General features: G+C 58.5%; 1 protein-coding gene across 1 annotated transcript in view; it reads right to left on the bottom strand.

Annotated features, from left to right (window-relative positions):
- Positions 1 to 19,398, bottom strand: part of PTPN13 (protein tyrosine phosphatase non-receptor type 13) — a 161,889-nt gene that overhangs the window by 115,934 nt on the left and 26,557 nt on the right. The window contains exons 2-3 of the mRNA XM_054172520.1: positions 3,255 to 3,424; positions 61 to 126 (exon numbers count right to left, since the gene is read on the bottom strand). Of these exons, the coding sequence (XP_054028495.1) occupies positions 61 to 126; positions 3,255 to 3,424 (236 nt within the window). The remainder of the gene's footprint in view (positions 1 to 60; positions 127 to 3,254; positions 3,425 to 19,398) is intronic.

Genomic DNA, 19,398 nt, shown 5'->3' with positions numbered 1-19,398 from the left:
AAACAGTCAAGCTGCCAAGCCTGAATCTGCAACCTGAAGTGAAAGCCAAGCTACACTTACCTGGCTTTGAGGAACTTCATAGTCAGCTCCCCAGAAGAGTGCCATACCCAGGGAATAAATATGGACCTGGCAGGAGACACAAAGGCATTGGTCAGCTCCTGGAATGGGAAGGGAGAGCAGAGCTGTGGGGTGGAGCAGCTAACCAGCACTGCTTTGCCCTGCTGTCCAAGCTCTGGTGTCTTCCAGACTGCTCTGCTTTGCCAGCAGGGGCAGAGGATTGAGCCCTGCAGCAAACCAGGGGCTGGTAAGGGAAGCAGCACAGGAGGCAGAAGCTAGAACCAGCCCTGCAGACTACAGCTAACAAAGGCACAGCAGGAGAGAAGCCTCTGCACAGAGCTGTGTGCCAGGGAGCTTCCTCCTTCCAGAGACAATCACAGAATGCACCTCAGAGATCATCCACTCCAACCCCCCTGCCATGGGCAGGGACCCTAATGGCAGTTCCAACCCCCCTGCCATGGGCAGGGACCCTAATGGCAGTTCCAACCCCCTGGCCATGGGCAGGGACTCTAGGGGCAGTTCCAACCCCCTGGCCAAGGGCAGGGACCCTAATGGCAGTTCCCTGGCCATGGGCAGGGACCCTAATGGCAGTTCCCTGGCCATGGGCAGGGACCCTAATGGCAGTTCCAACCCCCTGGTCATGGGCAGGGACCCTAATGGCAGTTCCCTGGCCATGGGCAGGGACCCTAATGGCAGTTCCAACCCCCTGGCCATGGGCAGGGACCCTAATGGCAGTTCCAACCCCCTGGCCAAGGGCAGGGACCCTAATGGCAGTTCCAACCCCCTGGCCATGGGCAGGGACCCTAATGGCAGTTCCAACCCCCTGGCCATGGGCAGGGACCCTAATGGCAGTTCCCTGGCCATGGGCAGGGACCCTAAGGGCAGTTCCAACCCCCTGGCCAAGGGCAGGGACCCTAATGGCAGCTCCAACCCCCTGGCCATGGGCAGGGACCCTAATGGCAGTTCCAACCCCCTGGCCAAGGGCAGGGACCCTAATGGCAGTTCCAACCTCCCTGCCATAGGCAGGGACCCTAATGGCAGTTCCAACCCCCTGGCCATGGGCAGGGACCCTAATGGCAGTTCCCTGGCCATGGGCAGGGACCCTAATGGCAGTTCCAACCTCCCTGCCATAGGCAGGGACCCTAATGGCAGTTCCAACCCCCTGGCCATGGGCAGGGACCCTAATGGCAGTTCCAACCTCCCTGCCATAGGCAGGGACCCTAATGGCAGCTCCAACCCCCTGGCCATGGGCAGGGACCCTAATGGCAGTTCCAACCCCCTGGCCATGGGCAGGGACCCTAATGGCAGTTCCAACCCCCTGGCCATGGGCAGGGACCCTAATGGCAGTTCCCTGGCCATGGGCAGGGACCCTAATGGCAGTTCCAACCCCCTGGCCATGGGCAGGGACCCTAATGGCAGTTCCAACCCCCCTGCCATGGGCAGGGACCCTAATGGCAGTTCCAACCCCCTGGCCATGGGCAGGGACCCTAATGGCAGTTCCAACCCCCTGGCCAAGGGCAGGGACCCTAATGGCAGTTCCAACCCCCTGGCCAAGGGCAAGGACCCTAATGGCAGTTCCAACCCCCTGGCCAAGGGCAGGGACCCTAATGGCAGTTCCAACCTCCCTGCCATAGGCAGGGACCCTAATGGCAGTTCCAACCCCCTGGCCATGGGCAGGGACCCTAATGGCAGTTCCAACCCCCCTGCCATGGGCAGGGACCCTAATGGCAGTTCCCTGGCCATGGGCAGGGACCCTAATGGCAGTTCCAACCTCCCTGCCAAGGGCAGGGACCCTAATGGCAGTTCCAACCCCCTGCCATGGGCAGGGACACCTCTCAGCTGGACTTGGGTGCTCAAGGCCTCATCCAACCTGGCCTTCAGCACCTCCAGGCAGGAGGCAGCTCCCTGGGCAGCCTGTGCCAGAGTCTCACCACCCTCCTCCTGAAGAACTTCTTCCTCAGCTCCAGCCTGACCCTGCTCTCCCTCAGCTTCAAACCATTTCCCCTTGGCCTGGCTCCAGACACCCTCAGGAAAAGTCCCTCTGCAGCTTTCTTGTAGCCTCCCATGAGGTACTGGAAGGCAGCTCTAAGGTGCCCCTGGAGTCTTCTCTTCTCCAAGGCTGCAAGCCTGGAATGCTGTAAGCCAGGCTGGATGGAGCCTCAAGCATATTGGTCCTGTGGGAGGTGTCCCTGCCCATGGCAGGGGGTTGGAACTCAATGAGCACAGCCTGAGAGAGTTGGGGTTGTGCAGGCTGCAGAGGAGAAGGCTCCCAGGAGACCTTCTGGTGGCCTCCCAGGAGCTGCAGGGGGCTCCAGGAAAGCTGGGGAGGGACTTTGGAGGGGGTGAGGGAGGGATAGGAGTTGGGGGGGCTGGAGCAGAGCTAGAAGTGGGGAGCTGGAGATTGGCTGTGAGGAAGAAGTTGTTGGCCAGGAGGGTGGTGAGAGCCTGGCCCAGGCTGCCCAGGGAGGTGGTGGAAGCCTCCTGGCTGGAGGTGTTTGCAGCCAGGCTGGAGGTGGCTGTGAGCAACCTGCTGTGGTGTGAGGTGTCCCTGCCCAGGGCAGGAGGCTGGGGCTGGGGCTGGCTGAGCCTGGAGCTCCCTTCCAGCCCTGACAATTCTATGATCTCTCAGGTGCCTTCCAGCCCAACCCCTTGGAGCCTTCTCCATCACTCACAGAGCCACCACCAGAGAAGATCCAACAGTGCTGCACCAGCACAGTGCCAGCATTTGGCTCCCCACTGTTGAGATGCTCCTGGTGGAGCTTACAGGCCACAGAAGTCCCTCTGAGACACCTACTGAAGAGTGCCCAGGGGAGGGCATGGAATGGCAGCAGCTGGCACAGAGGGCACACAGGGGTCAGCTCCCAGGAGCTGCCTGGCATTCTGCAAGGCCTGCTTGGGGCATGAATGCAGAGCTGGCACCAGGGGCAAGGCTCCTGCCTGCAGCAGCACTGTCTCTCTGGCAAGGAGATCAACAGCCCCCAGAGGATGAGTGCAGAGCTGGGCAGCTGCAGCCCACACAGCCTGCACTGAGGTCAGGGCTTGACTTCCCCCTCTGGAAAGCTTTGTGACAGCCACACTGAGCTCCCCCTTGGGTCACCCCCTTCATGCTGAGCAGGCCTGCAGGGCAACAAGGGGGTCCTGGAGGGCTGGTGAGGGCCTGAGGGAGTCCCAGAGGGCAGAGCCCAGCTGTGCTGTACCTTCTCCACGTCGGACAGGGAGGAGAGGGAATGGTTCTGCAGCACCTCAGGGGCGGTGAAGGCTCGCAGGTCTTGCTGGGAGACATCCTCATCAGTGAAGGAGACACTGCCAGAGGGCAGCAGCAGCAGGGACCACGGAGAGATGATGAAGCCCAGAGTGCTGGGGTCAGCTGGAATTGAAAGGAGAAAGCTCAGTGGGGAAGTTGGGGCAGCCCTGCTTGCTGCTGCTGGCTCACAGACACAGAATCAGGAGGAGACACAGGGCAGACAGGTGCAAGAGTGTTAAAGCCTCACATCTGCCCCTGGCTGGGACAGCAGCTCTGAGCTGGGCTAGGAACTGGCTGGGGGCTGAGCCCAGAGAGTGGTGGTGAATGGTGCCACAGCCAGCTGGCAGCCAGGCACCAGTGCTGTGCCCCAGGGAGCAGGGCTGGGCCCCAGCCTGATCAATATCTTCATTGATGATCTGGAGCAGGGGATGGAGTCCATCAGCAGGGAATGTGCAGCTGACAGCAAGCTGGGGGCAGGAGCTGAGCTGTGAGAGGGCAGCAGAGCTCTGCAGAGGGACCTGGCCAGGCTGGGCAGAGGGGCAGAGGCCAAGGGCAGGAGATTGAACACAGCCAAGTGCCAGGGGCTGCACTTTGGCCACAGCAACCCCAGGCAGTGCCACAGGCTGGGGGCAGAGGGGCTGAGAGCAGCCAGGCAGAGAGGGACCTGGGGGTGCTGGGGGAGAGCAGCTGAAGAGGAGGCAGCAGTGTGCCCAGGGGGCCAAGGAGGCCAAGGGCAGCCTGGCCTGGGTCAGGCAGAGTGTGGCCAGCAGGAGCAGGGAAGTCCTTGTGCCCTGTGCTCAGCACTGCTGAGGCCACAGCTTGAGTCCTGTGTGCAGCTCTGGGCTCCTGAGGGTAGGTGTGGTGGTTTAGGCTGGGTGCTGGCCCAGATGCCACTGCGCAGGCCACACCTGGGAGGTCCCAAGGGGTGGGCCCAGCCCAGGGGGTGGTCACAGGGACCAGGTATTCCATTCCCATAATGCCCTGCTCCCCTATAAAAAGGCCATGCGGGGTCTGCACTTCCTCTTTCGTCCCCTGCTGCTGCCTAGGTAAAATGGCGTGAGCCACCTCCCTTGGGCCTGCTCAGGCCCAAGGCTGGGTGGGGGGGGGAAGAAAGAGCCCTGGGGGGGTTTGGGTGTACCCCCAGGTGGGGATGGGATGTTCTTGGGTATGTTCTGGGATCTCTCTCTTTGTCATGGTGCTTGTGGGTCTCTGTAAAACTTTCATTGTTGTTTGTTATTGTTTTCCTATTTAAACTTTCATCACTTTTGCAATCCGTTTGCCTGAGTCGTTATTTCTGCCTGTGGTGGGGAGGGGATCTGCCCCAACCCATTACAGTAGGAAAGAGGTTGAGCTGCTGGAAGGTGTCCAGAGAAGGGCAACAAAGCTGGGGAGGGGTCTGGGGCACAGGGCTGGGGAGGGGTCTGGGGCACAAGGCTGGGGAGGGGTCTGGGGCACAGCCCTGTGAGGAGAGGCTGAGGGAGCTGGGGTTGCTTAGCCTGCAGCAGAGGAGGCTCAGGGGAGACCTTCTTGCTCTCTGCAACTCCCTGCAGGGAGGTTGGAGCCAGCTGGGGGTTGGTCTCTTCTGCCAGGCCCCCAGCAGCAGAACAAGAAGACAGTCTCAAGCTGTGCCAGGGGAGGTTAGGCTCAGGGTGAGGAAGAAATTCTTCCCAGACAGAGGAATTGGCCACTGGGATGAGCTGCCCAGGGAGGTGGTGGAGTCCCCAGCCCTGGAGGTGTTTAGGAAGAGCCTGGCTGAGGCCCTTGGTGCCATGGTGGAGTTGCTCAGATGGTGCTGGGTGAGAGGTTGGACTGGATGAGCTCTGAGGTCTTTTCCAACCTGGTTAATTCTATTCCATTCTATTCCATTCTATTCTATTCTATTCCATTCCATTCTATTCCATTCCATTCCATTCCATTATACTCTAATCTATTCTAATCTATTCTATTCCATCCTATTCCATTCTATTCCATTCCATTCCATTCCATTCCATTCCATTCTGCAGTATCCTGTTCTACAGCAGAAGGGCTCTCAGGCAGGGAAGGGAGAGCTCATTTCCCTGTGTCAAAGTGCTTCCTTGTCAAGCAGTGCAGCAGCTCAGTCTCACTGCAGGAGCTTTAGCCCAGGTGAAAAGAAGAGCTTCCTGCTCTTGTTCCATGGGCTTTGGTTTCTGCCACAGGCTGTATCAGAGAGCTGAGCAAACCCACCTGCAGGAGAAGCCTTTTCCCTCTAGACAGGGAGCCACAAGAGCAGAGTACTACTTTCCTCCTTCAGTTCCACCACTAACAACATTTTCCACTCTCTCCTCAGCCTGGGCTGCTCCTCCAGTGCTGGATCCTACCCTGGGCACTTATCTTGTAATCTAGAGTATTTCTCATCTCCTAGCAAATGGATCCAGTTACTGCTTGCAGGGATCAGATGTAAAAGGATCTCCCAAGGAAGTCCTTCCAATTCTGCCACCTCCTCCTGCACCAAAAAGGAGCTAAGAAATCGCTCTAAGGCTTTCTACACTCAGTGATACCAAAGGAACACTGCACTAACAACTTGGCAGGACAGCTACCTAGACATGGAGCCAGCTGCCAGATCCACAGCATCACAGGAGGGGTTGGGCTGGAAGGGATCCCAAAGCTCATCCAGTGCCACCCCCCTGCCATGGGCAGGGACAGCTCCCCCCAGCCCCAGCTTGCTCAGGGCCTCATCCAGCCTGGCCGTGACACCTCCAGGCAGGAGGTAGCCACAGCCTCCCTGGGCAGCCTGTGCCAGAGTCTCCCCAGCCTCACTGCCAACAATTCCTTCCCCATCTCCACTCTCAGTCTCTCCTCTCCCAGCTCCAAGCCATTGTTCCTCAGCCTGGCACTCCCAGCCTTTGCCCAGAGTCCCTCCCCAGCTCTCCTGGAGCCCTTCAGGTACTGGAAGGCTGCTCTGAGGTCTGCCTGCAGCCTTCTCCTCTCCAGGCAGAGCTGTGCTGTGTCCCTGGGCAGGCAGAGCTGTGCTGGGCAGGCAGAGCTGTGCCATGTCCCTGGGCAGGCAGAGCTGTGCCATGTCCCTGGGCAGGCAGAGCTGTGCTGGGCAGGCAGGGCTGTGCTGTGTCCCTGGGCAGGCAGAGCTGTGCCGTGTCCCTGGGCAGGCAGAGCTGTGCTGTGTCCCTGGGCAGGCAGAGCTGTGCTGGGCAGGCAGAGCTGTGCCTTGTCCCTGGGCAGGCAGAGCTGTGCTGGGCAGGCAGAGCTGTGCCATGTCCCTGGGCAGGCAGAGCTGTGCTGGGCAGGCAGAGCTGTGCCTTGTCCCTGGGCAGGCAGAGCTGTGCCGTGTCCCTGGGCAGGTCAGGGCTGTGCCGTGTCCCTGGGCAGGCAGAGCTGTGCTGGGCAGGCAGAGCTGTGCAGTGTCCCTGGGCAGGTCAGAGCTGTGCCGTGTCCCTGGGCAGGCAGAGCTGTGCTGGGCAGGCAGAGCTGTGCCATGTCCCTGGGCAGGCAGAGCTGTGCTGGGCAGGCAGAGCTGTGCCATGTCCCTGGGCAGGCAGGGCTGTGCCGTGTCCCTGGGCAGGCAGAGCTGTGCCATGTCCCTGGGCAGGCAGAGCTGTGCCGTGTCCCTGGGCAGGCAGAGCTGTGCTGGGCAGGCAGAGCTGTGCCGTGTCCCTGGGCAGGCAGAGCTGTGCCGTGTCCCTGGGCAGGCAGAGCTGTGCTGGGCAGGCAGGGCTGTGCCGTGTCCCTGGGCAGGCAGGGCTGTGCCGTGTCCCTGGGCAGGCAGAGCTGTGCCATGTCCCTGGGCAGGCAGAGCTGTGCCGTGTCCCTGGGCAGGCAGAGCTGTGCTGGGCAGGCAGAGCTGTGCTGTGTCCCTGGGCAGGCAGAGCTGTGCTGGGCAGGCAGAGCTGTGCCGTGTCCCTGGGCAGGCAGAGCTGTGCTGGGCAGGCAGAGCTGTGCCATGTCCCTGGGCAGGCAGGGCTGTGCCGTGTCCCTGGGCAGGCAGAGCTGTGCCATGTCCCTGGGCAGGCAGAGCTGTGCTGGGCAGGCAGAGCTGTGCCGTGTCCCTGGGCAGGCAGAGCTGTGCCGTGTCCCTGGGCAGGCAGAGCTGTGCTGGGCAGGCAGAGCTGTGCCATGTCCCTGGGCAGGCAGGGCTGTGCCGTGTCCCTGGGCAGGCAGAGCTGTGCCATGTCCCTGGGCAGGCAGAGCTGTGCCGTGTCCCTGGGCAGGCAGAGCTGTGCCGTGTCCCTGGGCAGGCAGAGCTGTGCCGTGTCCCTGGGCAGGCAGGGCTGTGCCGTGTCCCTGGGCAGGCCAGGGCTGTGCTGTGTCCCTGGGTAGGCAGAGCTGTGCCATGTCCCTGGGCAGGCAGAGCTGTGCTGGGCAGGCAGAGCTGTGCCGTGTCCCTGGGCAGGTCAGGGCTGTGCCGTGTCCCTGGGCAGGCAGGGCTGTGCTGGGCAGGCAGAGCTGTGCTGGGCAGGCAGAGCTGTGCTGTGTCCCTGGGCAGGTCAGGGCTGTGCCGTGTCCCTGGGCAGGCAGGGCTGTGCTGGGCAGGCAGAGCTGTGCCGTGTCCCTGGGCAGGCAGGGCTGTGCCGTGTCCCTGGGCAGGTCAGAGCTGTGCCGTGTCCCTGGGCAGGCAGAGCTGTGCTGGGCAGGCAGAGCTGTGCCATGTCCCTGGGCAGGCAGAGCTGTGCTGGGCAGGCAGAGCTGTGCCGTGTCCCTGGGCAGGCAGAGCTGTGCCGTGTCCCTGGGCAGGCAGAGCTGTGCCGTGTCCCTGGGCAGGCAGGGCTGTGCCGTGTCCCTGGGCAGGCCAGGGCTGTGCTGTGTCCCTGGGTAGGCAGAGCTGTGCCATGTCCCTGGGCAGGCAGAGCTGTGCTGGGCAGGCAGAGCTGTGCCGTGTCCCTGGGCAGGCAGAGCTGTGCTGGGCAGGCAGAGCTGTGCCATGTCCCTGGGCAGGCAGGGCTGTGCCGTGTCCCTGGGCAGGCAGAGCTGTGCCATGTCCCTGGGCAGGCAGAGCTGTGCCGTGTCCCTGGGCAGGCAGAGCTGTGCTGGGCAGGCAGAGCTGTGCCGTGTCCCTGGGCAGGTCAGGGCTGTGCCGTGTCCCTGGGCAGGCAGGGCTGTGCCGTGTCCCTGGGCAGGCAGGGCTGTGCTGGGCAGGCAGAGCTGTGCTGGGCAGGCAGAGCTGTGCTGTGTCCCTGGGCAGGTCAGGGCTGTGCCGTGTCCCTGGGCAGGCAGGGCTGTGCCGTGTCCCTGGGCAGGCAGGGCTGTGCTGGGCAGGCAGAGCTGTGCCGTGTCCCTGGGCAGGCAGAGCTGTGCTGGGCAGGCAGAGCTGTGCTGGGCAGGCAGAGCTGTGCCGTGTCCCTGGGCAGGCAGAGCTGTGCTGGGCAGGCAGAGCTGTGCCGTGTCCCTGGGCAGGCAGAGCTGTGCTGGGCAGGCAGAGCTGTGCTGGGCAGGCAGAGCTGTGCCGTGTCCCTGGGCAGGTCAGGGCTGTGCCGTGTCCCTGGGCAGGCAGAGCTGTGCTGGGCAGGCAGAGCTGTGCCGTGTCCCTGGGCAGGCAGAGCTGTGCAGTGTCCCTGGGCAGGTCAGGGCTGTGCCGTGTCCCTGGGCAGGCAGAGTTGTGCTGGGCAGGCAGAGCAGTGCCGTGTCCCTGGGCAGGCAGAGCTGTGCCGTGTCCCTGGGCAGGCAGAGCTGTGCCGTGTCCCTGGGCAGGCAGGGCTGTGCTGGGCAGGCAGAGCTGTGCCGTGTCCCTGGGCAGGCAGGGCTGTGCCGTGTCCCTGGGCAGGTCAGGGCTGTGCCGTGTCCCTGGGCAGGCAGAGCTGTGCCGTGTCCCTGGGCAGGCAGGGCTGTGCTGGGCAGGCAGAGCTGTGCCGTGTCCCTGGGCAGGCAGGGCTGTGCCGTGTCCCTGGGCAGGTCAGAGCTGTGCCGTGTCCCTGGGCAGGCAGAGCTGTGCCGTGTCCCTGGGCAGGTCAGAGCTGTGCCGTGTCCGTGGGCAGGCAGAGCTGTGCCGTGTCCCTGGGCAGGCAGAGCTGTGCCATGTCCCTGGGCAGGCAGGGCTGTGCCGTGTCCCTGGGCAGGCAGAGCTGTGCCGTGTCCCTGGGCAGGCAGAGCAGTGCCAGGGGCCTGCTCCTGCTGCCAGCCCTGCACTCCTCAGCTCCTGCACAAGTCCCTGCACGCCTGCTCTGCGGGGCAGGCAGCTTGGCAGCACTTGGGCACAGTGGCACCGCACTGGGCAGAGAGCTCAGGGCTGAGAGGAGCCACTTCACCACCAGCAGCAGAAGGGGAGACACTGAAAGGGGAAGTCAAATGTACTCTTTGCTGCCTACAATGGGGCAAGAGGTGAGCAGGAAGTTCCTGAGCTCAGCCCTGGGCACCCTGCGGGGATGCTCCATGCTTCACCTTGGTGCAGGAACCAGCAGGGAGTGAGGGGGAAGAGCACAAGCAGGAAGCAAGCCTCAGAGGGGGGGGGTTGAAAACATACCCCAGAAACAACATAAAGTACAATAAAAATGTAAAAAATATTAAAATAAAATAGATAAAAATAAAATAAAAATAAAAGAGAAAATAAAAGAGAAAATAAAATAAAAAATGAAATTTAAACCAAAGAAATTTAAAGAATAAAAATAAAATAAAACAATGAAATAATATAAAATAAAAAATAAACAATTAATAATATAAAATAATATAAAATATTAAATAATATAAAATAAAAAATAAACAATTAAAACTAAAAAGTAAATTAAAAATAATTTAAAATAATAACTAATAAATAAAATATAATTAATAAATGAAATAAATTAATAATACTAAATAAAAATAAAAATAAAATATAAAATAAAATAATTTTTTAATTAAACAAAAAATAAAAAAGTGAATTAAAATAATAAATAATAATGAATTAAAGAAATAAATAAAATAAATAATAAATTAAAATAAAAATAAAATAAAATCAAAAGTAAAATAAAATAAAAATTAAATAAAAAAATAAATAAAAACTAAAAATAAAATAAAAATTAAATGAAAAATAAAAACAAAACAAAAATATAAAAATCAAAGAAAAGTAAAATAAAATTCACATAAAAAGAAAAAAGAAATTTAAAAGTAAAAAAAAACAAAAATGAAATTAAATAAAACAAAAATAAAATAAAATTCACATAAAATAAAAAATAAAGGTAAAACAAAAAATAAAATAAAATAAAACAAAAATAAAATAAAATTGACATAAAATAAAATTTAAATTAAAAATAATAAAATAAATAAAAATTAAATTAAAATGTAATAAATAAAAATAACAAATAAAATAAATACGAAATAAAAATAAACCAAAACAAATCAAAATTACATCAAACAAAAAATTTACATTAACATAAAAATAATAAATGTAAAACTATACATAAAATAAAAAATCCAATAAAAATAAAATAAAAAATAAAATAAAACAAAAATTAAAATAAATCACAAATAAAATTAACATCAAATAAAATAAAAATGAAATTAAAAATAACAAAATAAATAAAAATGCAATTAAAAGGAAATAGAATAAAAATAAAAAATAAATATATAATAAACCAAATAAAAATAAAATTAAATAAAGCAAAAATAAAATAAACCCAATGAAAAACAGAATAAAATAAAAATAAACTTTAAAAAAAAAAAGAGAAAATAAAGGTAAAATACAAATAAAATAAAAATAAAACAAAGAAAAAGGAAAGAAAAGACAAAGAAAAGAAAAAAAGACAATAAAAGTAAATTACAAAACAAACCAAATAAAAAGGAAAGAAAAATCAAAAGAAAATCAAAAAGGCAATAAAATCACCAAATAAAACAAATAAAAGTACAATTCAAAAAAGAAAAATAACATGAAATAAAAATTAAATTAAAATAAAATATTAAATAGCATTTAAAAAAATTAAGAGAAATACACCAAAAGTAAACTGAAACTCCAACAAAAGAGCCGCCCCCACCCCCGGGAGTCTGAGCTCTTTCCCCCCTGAGCAGCCCAGAACACCGATTGATCCCAGCAGGGGATGAAAACCTTTCTCAGCTGCTGAAGGCAGCCCCCCACTCATTTCACAGCTGCTGAAGGCAGCCCCCCACTCATTTCTCAGCTGCTGAAGGCAGCCCCCCACTCATTTCACAGCTGCTGAAGGCAGCCCCCCACTCATTTCTCAGCTGCTGAAGGCAGCCCCCCACTCATTTCACAGCTGCTGAAGGCAGCCCCCCACTCATTTCACAGCTGCCAGCCAAGGGGGGGGGTGCAAAAGGAGGCTTTAGAATCGTTTTCCCTGCCCCTGCTCTTGCGTTTTCCCTCTTGCCAACCGAAACGACCCCTGGAAACGTCCAATCATTTCAGTTGGGAAAGCTCTTTGAGCTCAGCCAGCCCAGCTCTGCCTCTGGCCAGGCTGGGGCTGAGCCATGGCCCTCGGCACCACAGCTCTGGAAGCACCTCCAGGGATGGGCACTCAACCCCCTCCCTGGGCAGCCTGGGCCAGGCTGGCAGAACCCTTGCAGGGAAGAAGTTTCTTCTAGTGTCTAAACTAAACCCCAGCTGGGGCAACCTGAGGCTGTTTTCTCCCCTCCTATAACTTGTTACTGGAAAGAAGAGACCAACCCCCTCTGGCTGCAGCCTCCTCTCAGGGAGCTGCAGAGAGCAAGGAGGTCTCCCTCAGCCTCCTCTGCTCCACACTCAGCACCCCCAGCTCCCTCAGCCTCCTCTGCTCCACACTCAGCACCCCCAGCTCCCTCAGCCTCCTCTGCTCCACACTCAGCACCCCCAGCTCCCTCAGCCTCCTCTGCTCCACACTCAGCACCCCCAGCTCCCTCAGCCTCCTCTGCTCCACACTCAGCACCCCCAGCTCCCTCAGCCTCCTCTGCTCCACACTCAGCACCCCCAGCTCCCTCAGCCTGCTCTGCTCCACACTCAGCACCCCCAGCTCCCTCAGCCTCCTCTGCTCCACACTCAACACCCCCAGCTCCCTCAGCCTCCTCTGCTCCACACTCAACACCCCCAGCTCCCTCAGCCTCCTCTGCTCCACACTCAACACCCCCAGCTCCCTCAGCTTCCTCTGCTCCACACTCAGCACTCTCAGCTCCCTCAGCCTGCTCTGCTCCACACTCAGCACCCCCAGCTCCCTCAGCCTCCTCTGCTCCACACTCAGCACTCTCAGCTCCCTCAGCCTCCTCTGCTCCACACTCAGCACTCTCAGCTCCCTCAGCCTGCTCTGCTCCACACTCAACACCCCCAGCTCCCTCAGCCTCCTCTGCTCCACACTCAGCACCCCCAGCTCCCTCAGCCTTCTCTGCTCCACACTCAGCACCCCCAGCTCCCTCAGCCTGCTCTGCTCCACACTCAACACCCCCAGCTCCCTCAGCCTGCTCTGCTCCACACTCAACACCCCCAGCTCCCTCAGCCTCCTCTGCTCCACACTCAGCACCCCCAGCTCCCTCAGCCTCCTCTGCTCCACACTCAGCACCCCCAGCTCCCTCAGCCTGCTCTGCTCCACACTCAGCACCCCCAGCTCCCTCAGCCTCCTCTGCTCCACACTCAACACCCCCAGCTCCCTCAGCTTCCTCTGCTCCACACTCAGCACTCTCAGCTCCCTCAGCCTGCTCTGCTCCACACTCAGCACCCCCAGCTCCCTCAGCCTCCTCTGCTCCACACTCAGCACTCTCAGCTCCCTCAGCCTCCTCTGCTCCACACTCAGCACTCTCAGCTCCCTCAGCCTGCTCTGCTCCACACTCAACACCCCCAGCTCCCTCAGCCTCCTCTGCTCCACACTCAGCACCCCCAGCTCCCTCAGCCTTCTCTGCTCCACACTCAGCACCCCCAGCTCCCTCAGCCTGCTCTGCTCCACACTCAACACCCCCAGCTCCCTCAGCTTCCTCTGCTCCACACTCAGCACTCTCAGCTCCCTCAGCCTCCTCTGCTCCACACTCAGCACCCCCAGCTCCCTCAGCCTCCTCTGCTCCACACTCAGCACCCCCAGCTCCCTCAGCCTCCTCTGCTCCACACTCAGCACCCCCAGCTCCCTCAGCCTGCTCTGCTCCACACTCAACACCCCCAGCTCCCTCAGCCTCCTCTGCTCCACACTCAGCACCCCCAGCTCCCTCAGCCTTCTCTGCTCCACACTCAGCACCCCCAGCTCCCTCAGCCTCCTCTGCTCCACACTCAGCACCCCCAGCTCCCTCAGCCTGCTCTGCTCCACACTCAGCACCCCCAGCTCCCTCAGCCTCCTCTGCTCCACACTCAGCACCCCCAGCTCCCTCAGCCTTCTCTGCTCCACACTCAGCACCCCCAGCTCCCTCAGCCTCCTCTGCTCCACACTCAGCACCCCCAGCTCCCTCAGCCTCCTCTGCTCCACACTCAACACCCCCAGCTCCCTCAGCCTCCTCTGCTCCACACTCAGCACCCCCAGCTCCCTCAGCCTGCTCTGCTCCACACTCAGCACCCCCAGCTCCCTCAGCCTCCTCTGCTCCACACTCAGCACCCCCAGCTCCCTCAGCCTCCTCTGCTCCACACTCAGCACCCCCAGCTCCCCCAGGTTCCTCTGCTCCACACTCAGCACCCCCAGCTCCCTCAGCCTCCTCTGCTCCACACTCAGCACCCCCAGCTCCCTCAGCCTCCTCTGCTCCACACTCAGCACCCCCAGCTCCCCCAGGTTCCTCTGCTCCACACTCAGCACCCCCAGCTCCCTCAGCCTCCTCTGCTCCACACTCAACACCCCCAGCTCCCTCAGCCTGCTCTGCTCCACACTCAGCACCCCCAGCTCCCTCAGCCTGCTCTGCTCCACACTCAACACCCCCAGCTCCCTCAGCCTCCTCTGCTCCACACTCAACACCCCCAGCTCCCTCAGCCTGCTCTGCTCCACACTCAACACCCCCAGCTCCCTCAGCCTGCTCTGCTCCACACTCAGCACCCCCAGCTCCCTCAGCCTCCTCTGCTCCACACTCAGCACCCCCAGCTCCCTCAGCCTCCTCTGCTCCACACTCAGCACCCCCAGCTCCCTCAGCCTCCTCTGCTCCACACTCAGCACCCCCAGCTCCCTCAGCCTCCTCTGCTCCACACTCAGCACCCCCAGCTCCCTCAGCCTGCTCTGCTCCACACTCAGCACCCCCAGCTCCCCCAGGCTCCTCTGCTCCACACTCAACACCCCCAGCTCCCCCAGCCTCCTCTGCTCCACACTCAACACCCCCAGCTCCCTCAGCCTCCTCTGCTCCACACTCAGCACCCCCAGCTCCCTCAGCCTCCTCTGCTCCACACTCAGCACCCTCAGCTCCCTCAGCCTCCTCTGCTCCACACTCAGCACCCCCAGCTCCCTCAGCCTCCTCTGCTCCACACTCAGCACCCCCAGCTCCCTCAGCCTCCTCTGCTCCACACTCAGCACCCCCAGCTCCCCCAGCCTCCTCTGCTCCACACTCAACACCCCCAGCTCCCCCAGCCTCCTCTGCTCCACACTCAACACCCCCAGCTCCCCCAGGTTCCTCTGCTCCACACTCAGCACCCCCAGCTCCCTCAGCCTCCTCTGCTCCACACTCAGCACCCCCAGCTCCCTCAGCCTCCTCTGCTCCACACTCAGCACCCCCAGCTCCCTCAGCCTCCTCTGCTCCACACTCAACACCCCCAGCTCCCTCAGCTCCACACTCAACACCCCCAGCTCCCTCAGCTGCTCCTGAAGAATCAACTTCTCCATCTTCCCCTTCATCCCAAGTATGTCTAGGACTACCTAGGACCCACCACTGCTTCCATCACCACGTTCCACACTTCACCTTCCTCCTCTTCACTGTACTTACTCAAGCCATGCAAATCCCACAGTCTGACTGTTGCCTGGATGTTCAGCTCCCTAGGACCCCAAGTGCCTTCCTCCACATCCACTTTCAGGTGGGGTCACTTCTCTTTACTCCAATATCTTCCCATGTGCAGCTCTGCCAGGCAGAAGCCCTGGAGGAAAGGCCTTGGGGGTGCTGGGGGAGGAGAAGCTCCCCAGGAGCCAGCAGGGAGCACTTGCAGCCCAGAGAGCCAAGCAGAGCCTGGGCTGCAGCAAGAGAAGTGTGGCCAGCAGGGCCAGGGAGGGGATTCTGCCCCTCTGCTCCACTCTGCTGAGCCCACAGCTGCAGCTCTGGGGCCAGCTCTGCAGCCTCTGTGCCAGGAAGGCTCTGGAGGGGCTGGAAGGTGTCCAGAGCAGGGCCAGGAGGAGGAGCAGAGGGCTGGAGCTGCTCTGAGCACAGCCTGAGAGAGTTGGGGCTGTGCAGGCTGCACAGGAGAAGGCTCCCAGGAGACCTTCTGGTGGCCTTGCAGGAGCTGCAGGGGGCTGCAAGAGAGCTGGGGAGGGTACTGGGTTGTCACAGGACTAGGGGGCTGGAGCAGAACTAGAAGTGGGGAGCTGGAGATTGGCTGTGAGGAAGAAGTTGTTGGCCAGGAGGGTGGTGAGAGCCTGGCCCAGGCTGCCCAGGGAGGTGGTGGAAGCCTCCTGGCTGGAGGTGTTTGCAGCCAGGCTGGAGGTGGCTGTGAGCAACCTGCTGTGGTGTGAGGTGTCCCTGCCCAGGGCAGGGGGCTGGGGCTGGCTGAGCCTTGGGGTCCCTGCCAGCCCTGGCAGTTCTGGGATTCTCTGATTGATTACTCATGGTCCATGGGGTACCTCAGGCTTGCCAGCAGGACTTGGCATCTAGCATGAATCTGTTCCATTCTCTTTTCCTTAGGTGAAAGCTCCAAGTGCTGCTCTGTGAGCTGAGTGTTTGTGCCTTGGCTAAAGCAGCCTCTGCCTGCTTCTGTGCAAGCAGAAGTTCTCTCTGCTGCCTGATGCTGCCCCTGAGTCCTGAGTGTTTGTCACTGAATCAGAGAATTGTTTGGGCTGGAAAGCACCTCTGAGATGGAGTCCAAGCATTGGGAACCCTCACCATGGCCACCAAAGCCTGGCCCCAAGTGCCATGGCCACAGCTTGCTGCAACCCCTCCAGCCATGGGGACTCCACCACCTCCCTGGCCGAGCCTTGAGCTCCCTTCCAGCCCTGCCAGCTCTGTGCTTCTATGATTCTGTTGGCTTTTCTGTGACTTGATCTTTCCACTTCTCTGGTGTCTCCAGAGCTCTGAGCAGGTCTGGTAGGCTAAGGTGCCATTATTTTCCCTAACCCCAGAGGAGAGGCTTAGCCCAGGAGTGGCTCTGAGTGGCAGGTGAAGCCCTTTTCCACTTCCAGGGTGTGCTCCAGCAGCCGCAGCCAGCCAAGTGAGCAGGGTGCCTGCTCATTCCCAGCAGCACTGAGCTCAGCACGCTCCTCACGCTGGGATGCTCCCATCTCAGATGCCTCTCACTTCAAAGGGCTGCTCCTGTGGCCTGCTGGAGCAGGGAGGGCAAGCCTCAGCAGGCCTGCCCCAGCTGATACACCCTCTGCACAACAGAAGAGTCGCTGCAGACAATTAAGGGCGCTGCAAGAGCAGGGCAGGTCTGGTATCGGCCTCCTCAAATCTCCAGCTTCATCTCCCCGTCACGGCCCAGCCGAGGGCAGAGCTGCAGCCCAGGCCTGCAGCTGTCCTGCTCCTCAGCTGAGCAGCTCACAACATGCTGACAAGACAGCTACCAGAGCTCATCTCTTCCTGGGGCCCTTCAGCCTGAGCCTCCAGTGCTGGGAATCACAGCACACCAGGGGCTGGAAGGGACCTCGGAGGATTCAGAGGTTCGCAGCGCGGGGTTGGGTTGGAAGGGACCTCCAGGGTCCTCTTGGAACTGGGTGAGCTTGAAAGGTCCCTTGCAACCCAACCCCAAGCTGTGAATCTATGAATCTTTTGAGGTCCAGGGGCAGGGATACCTCCCACCAGCTCAGCTTGCTCAAGGCCTCATCCAGCCTGGCTGCAAACACCTCCAGCCAGGAGGCTTCCACCACCTCCCTGGGCAGCCTGGGCCAGGCTCTCACCACCCTCCTGGCCAACAACTTCTTCCTCACAGCTAATCTCCATCTCCCCACTTCTACTTCTGCTCTGTCCCCCACAGTCCTATCCCTCCCTCACCCCCTCCAAAGACCCTCCCCAGCTTTCTTGGAGCCCCCTGAAGATCCTGGAAGGATCCACAGCCTCCCTGGGCAGCCTGTGCCAGAGTCTCCCCAGCCTCACTCTCAAGGATCTCTTCCTCCTCTCCACTCTCAGTCTCTCCTCTCCCAGCTCCAAGCCATTGTTCCTCAGCCTGGCACTCCCAGCCCTTGGCCAGACTCTCTCCCCAGCTCTCCTGGAGCAACCAGTTCCAGGTTATATAAGAGAATGACAGACTTTGGGGGGTGGGGGGTGGAAGGGACCTCCAGAGACCACGGAGTCCAAGGCCCCTGCCAGAGCAGAATGGGTGACATCCATGTGTAAGGCACTGTGAAGGAGGTAGAACTGGAACTGGGACTAAACCCAGGGCTGTGGCAGTGGCTGAAGGAGATGTGCCAAGGTGGGGGAGCAAGCCTGGATGGCCAGCCTCTGCTTCTTCCAGGCAGTGCTCTGAGGGGGAGGAAGGCAGACTGCCTGAAAGACATGCAGGAGCTTTCACAAACCAAGAAGTCACCAAATCTGCAGCAGGAGGCTGCTTGAGGTACTGCTCTAGCACCTGAAGGAGGCCACACCAAGAGCAGACTGGAGGAGGAGGACTTGGAAGTGCCAGCTGATGGGAAACTCCACCTGAGCTGGGCTGCAGCCACAGCAGTGTGGCCATCAGCACAGGGAGGGGGTTCTGCCCCTCTGCTCTGCTCTGCTCAGCCCCCACCTGCAGCACTGCCTCCAGCTCTGCACAAGAAGGACCTGCAGCTAATGGAGAGGCTCCAGAGGAGGCCATGGAGATGATCAGAGGCTGCAGAACCTCCCCTGTGGGGCCAGGCTGGGAGAGCTGGGGCTGTGCAGCCTGGAGAGGAGAAGGCTCCAGGGAGACCTCAGAGCAGCTTCCAGTGCCTGAAGGGGCTCCAGGAGAGCTGGGGAGGGACTGCCTGGCCCCACAGGGGAGGTTCTGCAGCCTCTGAGCGTCTCTGTGGCCTCCTCTGGAGCCTCTCCAACAGCTCCAGGTCCTTCCTGTGCTGGGGGCCCTGGAGCTGGAGGCAGTGCTGCAGGTGGGGGCTGAGCAGAGCAGAGCAGAGGGGCAGAATCCCCTCCCTGTGCTGCTGCTCTCCCTGCTCTGGCTGCAGCTCAGCACTCAGCTGGCTCTGGGCTGCCAGGGACCAGTGCTGGCTCCTGGGCACTTTGTCACCACCTGACACCCCCAAGGCCTTCTCCTCCAGGCTGCTCTTGAGCAGCTCCTGGCCCAGCCTGGGGGATTGCCCAGCTTGGGATTGCCCTGACCCAGATGCAGCACCTTGCACTTGGCCTTGTTGAGCTCCATGAGGCTGCCTTGGGCTCACCTCTGCAGCCTGTCCAAGCCTCCCTGGTGTCAATCACACCACACAGCCTGGTGTCATCTGCAAACCTGCTGAGACCCACAGGGACCATCTGCTTGGCCTCCTCATCTTGCTGTGACTTGTCACCCATAGCTCCACAGTCAAGCTCTTTCCTTTGGGTGTCCTTGGAGTGCAGTTTACCACAGGGCTAGATCCCAGCTTAATTAGTAGCATGCAACTGCAACCAGTTTGCTGACCCAGCAGAAAAACAACTCAATAAAACAGCTTCCCCTCCACAAGAGACTCTTCTGGCACCAAGGTCACAGAATCACAGATGGCCTGGGCTGGAAGGGAGCTGCAGAGCCCCTGCAGGCCAAGCCCCTGCCCTCAGCAGGGACATCCTCCCCTGCAGCAGCTTGCCCAGAGCCCTCTCCAGCCTCCCCTGCAAGCTCTCCAGCCATGGGGCCACAACCACCTCCCTGGGCAACCTCTTGCAGGCTTCCAGCAGCCTCCTGGGGCACAACTTGTTCCTCACATCCAAGCTCCAGCTGCTCTGCTCTCATCTCAACCCATTGCCCCTGGGGCTGTCCCTGCAGCCCTTTGGCAGCAGTCCCTCTGCAGCCTGCTTGCAGCCCCTGCAGGGACTGGCAGCTGCTCTGGGCTCTGCCTGCAGCCTTCTCTTCTGCAGGCTCAACACCCCCAGCTCCCTCAGCCTGGCCCCACAGCAGAGCTGCTCCAACCCCCTCAGCATCTTGCTGGCCTCCTCTGGAGCCTCTCCATCAGGTCCAGGCCCTTCCTGTGCTGAGGGCCCCAGAGCTG

Source organism: Dryobates pubescens, chromosome 24 (assembly GCF_014839835.1).
Source record: "Dryobates pubescens isolate bDryPub1 chromosome 24, bDryPub1.pri, whole genome shotgun sequence".
Taxonomy (NCBI): domain Eukaryota; kingdom Metazoa; phylum Chordata; class Aves; order Piciformes; family Picidae; genus Dryobates; species Dryobates pubescens.
This window is presented reverse-complemented; position numbering and strand designations above follow the sequence as displayed.